Source organism: Solanum tuberosum, unplaced genomic scaffold (genome assembly GCF_000226075.1).
Source record: "Solanum tuberosum cultivar DM 1-3 516 R44 unplaced genomic scaffold, SolTub_3.0 scf00330, whole genome shotgun sequence".
Taxonomy (NCBI): domain Eukaryota; kingdom Viridiplantae; phylum Streptophyta; class Magnoliopsida; order Solanales; family Solanaceae; genus Solanum; species Solanum tuberosum.
The window spans coordinates 45283-49708 of NW_006239256.1; the positions used below are offsets into that span (position 1 = coordinate 45283).

Genomic DNA, 4426 nt, shown 5'->3' on the forward strand with positions numbered 1-4426 from the left:
TGGATATTTAAAGAAATTTTGAAGATTCATAATTTATTTTTTCAATAGGCTAATTAATATGAACAAAGGGCGAAATAGTAAAGTTACTCAATCTATTAATGATTTCTTAATTATTATGTAAAATATAGAAAGTGCCCATCTAATATGAGATTGAGACGAAGATAGTAACTATCTAATTATCTATCAAAAATGGACAATAAAACTAGATATTGATATAAAGTGAAAAGGGAAGCTTTAATATTCGGTTGACCACTTAATTCTAAGTCGTCTTAGAGTTAATTATAATGTTATTTCCGTCCCATATTAGTCGTTGCATTTATAACTATGCATTGCATCCGTATATATCTCCTTATTTTTCGTAACGTAGTTCATTTTGGGGTGATATAAAGGACATTGTTACCATACGATAGGAAAATAATAATAATTTTATTAACTATATATGGTCATTTTCACAAGGACAACTAAGTTAATCTTATTTTAAGAATATAAAATATTAAAGGGTTAAATGGGATAAAAATAATTAATTTAATCTTGATTTTGATAAAATAACAAGTTTGAGTACTTATTCTTGATAGTCATGACAACTTATATAAGTCGGTAGGAGTAACGATAGTTAAACAACTTGTAAATAGTGTTTACCAACAAATCATGTGAAACTTAATTTAATGAGAAAATTATTGAATTTGTAAAAGAGAAGGCAAGTTACATAAGTGTTAAATATTGACCATGTAGTGCATTGATTTTGATAAAATGACTAAAATGCTTTTTATCGTCCTTTTCATACTCATGTACTGTACAATTAATTTACCCAGAAGGAGACTTAAAAATAAAATAGTCTTGGAGCTTAATTAAATAATTTATTTTTACTTTGTTGTGATATTAATACACCTGCTCAACTACCCTACTTTGGTAATATTAATTTTACACCAAACTTTCTTTTTTCGTACTTAAAAGTAAAATATCGTAGAATATATCGTCATTCACTTGAGTCAGCGGATTTTTCAAAAAAAATTACTGTCGGCCAAGAGCATTTTTATATTGAAAGGCCACAAAATAAAGTGTTGAATTGAATAAATTTATGTATAAAATATATTTTATATACTAAATTTGGAAATAATAATGTTGCTGTTTTGCAGAAAATCTGCAATTTCCCAAAAACTAGAAACTCCGACGGGGTGCTCCGTACTCGTTCGGGACCCCGTGCACGCAAACGAGATATGCAACCATACCAAATTTGATATTCCAGACTGAACGGCGCAGTCGAAATTTCCATCAGAGGTCATTTCGATAAAAAGTGGGTCCCACTTCCAAAAACCATTTTAAGTCAAAACACACAAAAGGGCTCGGATAGATATCGAAAACCTCCAGACACAAAAGAAGGGCCAATCTAGACCAAACTCGACATTTTGGAGCTAACCACGCTGACGGAATTCTCATCCGAGCGCGTTTACTCAGAATGTTGACCAAAGTCAAACTTCAAAGGCTAAAACGCCTAATCGCACCGACTCACACTGAAAACCTCGGGAGTCATGTCGACCATGCTACTAGCCTAAAATGACCCTTCCGGAGCTGATGGAATCGTCAGAATTGGATTCTGATGTCATCTCCTTGAACTTTTAATCGAAAATGATTATTCAAGGTTCATAAGCTCCAAAACACAAAAACTCGCACCAAGACCAAACGAACGACCAGGTGACCGAACTGTCAGTCCCAGCAAGTCATAAATGACTTGGGGTCGCTATAGGAACGCTCTAAACGACACACAAAAGGCAAGACACAGAAATGACCATGAGGGTCATTACATGACCTGTCTTATAGAAACAACAAACCAAAAAGAGAAACAAATAGATAAAAAAGAAACAGCCAAAGCAAAGAGGTATTTCTTTTTCTAAATATTCCTGTTCTATGATAAACTATTACTCTTTATTCTTTGTCTCAATTTGAATGCCATGATTTACATAATATTTTATAGTGTAAAGGGAAAGGTGAATGAAAATACGAAAAAACACAATTGTTTTTGTTTCTGTTGTTTCAAATTTAAATCACCTTCTGTTTTTTTTTTTTTGTTTATAACAACTTACATGCTTCAGAGAGTCCTACAACATCTCTATCAAAGTAAGATTTTCCCACTCAATTTTTAACAAATTGGCTCACTGGAAAAATAGATTCTCACTAAAACACTAACATGTGTGAAAATACTATTAGTTGCTTTTCTTCATTGATTGAATCAAATACAATTAATAATCCTTCCACTATTAATCCATGCATTACTAATTCCAGCATTAGTAATCACTGCATTATTCATCTTCGTACCAAACGACCCCTCAGAAGAAAGGGGGATGACACACTCTACTGAGATTACCTCAACAGATAATCAAATTCCACTGTTTCTTCAATTGAAAAAAAAATGAGGTCTCTCTCTCACAACTACATAAATTAATTTATTGATTTCATTAGCCCACTTTTCTTTTAAAATTTTAATATAGAATTTTTGAGACTATTTCCTTTATTATAATTTTAGGTCTACCTAGTGGTCCTAACATATTCACTAATCATAGTTTTACACCTTTTGAATTTTTTTTTTTCGAGTGGGTCTCAAAGCGTAATGGTGAGGTAAGTTTTAAAGTCACATTTTGTTAAATTAAAAAATCAAATTTAGATTTTTTTTAATTCAGTCTATTAACAAAAAAAAGTAAACGTATATATACATTACTTGTTCTAACGAGAGATGTATCTTATTTATATTGTAAAATTGATCGTATTAAAATAATATGTAATTGCTTGCTTATTGCATAATGCTTCTAATAAACATTTTAAAATTTCTTCAACTCTTTTCCGTTACAGATAGAAATGATGAAACAATATCATTTAATCGACATAGAGGAAATAGAAGAAAGGATTGATGAAATGTTTAAGAATTTAAGCATTTCACCTATTGAATCGCGTACCATATTCAAAGTAAACAAGATGTTACATGAATTAAATTCAGATGCTTATACACCAAAGATGGTCTCTATTGGTCCTTACCATAAGAACAATCCTCAACTTGATCCAATGGAAAAGTACAAAGTGTCATACCTAAAACGGTTTCTTCAACGAAGAGAGGGGCTTGATGTAAAAATATGCATCAGTAAATTGATGACACTGAAGGAGAAAGCACTAAATTGTTACGACGATATACAAGACAATAGTGAATTTTGCCAAATGTTGTTGATTGATGGTTGTTTTGTGGTTGAGTTTATTCGAGAGCGTAGCAAACTGTGTCCAGAAGGAGAAGATAGGATTATCATGAATCCTAATCGTGCAAGCTACATATTTCGAGATTTGATGTTACTAGATAACCAACTTCCTTTCTTTATCCTAGACCACCTTCATCACATGACAAAGCAAGTTGATGAATCGTCATTGCTAATATTGGTGAATAAGTTGTTCATGCGTTTTGCTAACATGCAGGTACATGAACCCTATAGAGAGACAGAATGTAATAATGTTGAAAATATCAAACATTTACTTCATCTAGTACACATATTTTCATGTCATAGGAATCCCAAAAAAGAGTCAAACGATGACATAATGTATTCTATGGTCATGCCAAATGCAATAGAACTTTCAGAAGCTGGAGTTAGCTTTTCAAAGTCCAGAGATATGGCAAGTTTAATGGATATAAAGTTCAAGAATGGATCCATGACAATTCCTTGTTTACGAGTTGAAGGTGCAACGGAAACCCTCCTGCAAAATCTCATTGCTTATGAGCAACAATCATCTGATGTACAAGATACATATTTCAGTGATTATGCAACTTTCATGGATCGTCTTATCGGCTCAGACAAAGATGTAATATTTTTTCTTCGCCAAAAAGGAATCATAGTGAACTGGACAACAGATGACAAAGAAATGGCTAGCCTATTCAATAAAATCATAAAAGGGATCACTAAGTATTCCGTCTTCTATTACAAAGAAGAATTCAAAAAGGCAGTTGAACATTGTGAAAAACCATGGAACAGAATGAGGGCAAATGTGAAGCACAATTATTTTAATAAGTCTTGGGCAAGAGCTTCAACTGTGGCAGGCATCATACTCATCATACTCACAACTATACAGACTAATCTAGCTTTTACAAGTTCCGTTAAATAAGTAGTGATTGTTTCAATTCCATGCATGTAATTTATAATGGAATGCTAATTAGTTTATTTCAAGCATCTATCAAATTTGAGGTTTATTAATTGTGTTTCTCTTAGTTTATTTTAATTTCAAGGAATTATAGCTCATGAATTACAAAATGAGTTATTTAATTAATTATATGATTTTCGACTTAAATCCTTTGATTCCTATATTTGTAGTTGAACAAATTTTCAAGCCCAATCATAATTTGCTCTTCTTAGGGAAAATTGTATATAATAGCAAACTATTAATTCAAATTAAATGC

At 31.7% G+C, this 4426-nt stretch overlaps 1 protein-coding gene across 1 annotated transcript; it reads left to right on the forward strand.

The window, feature by feature from the left end:
- Window positions 1–2030: 2030 nt before the first annotated feature.
- LOC102578268 (UPF0481 protein At3g47200-like) lies at window positions 2031–4213 on the forward strand. The gene has a single exon (XM_006360809.2). It carries the CDS (start codon window positions 2851–2853, stop codon window positions 4132–4134), a length of 1284 nt encoding a protein of 427 aa, XP_006360871.1. The 5' UTR covers window positions 2031–2850; the 3' UTR covers window positions 4135–4213.
- Window positions 4214–4426: the final 213 nt, after the last annotated feature.

Excerpts from the sequence above, each read along its gene's own strand:
- LOC102578268 (XM_006360809.2), top strand. The coding sequence starts at position 2,851 with ATGATGAAACAATATCATTTAATCGACATAGAGGAAATAGAAGAAAGG.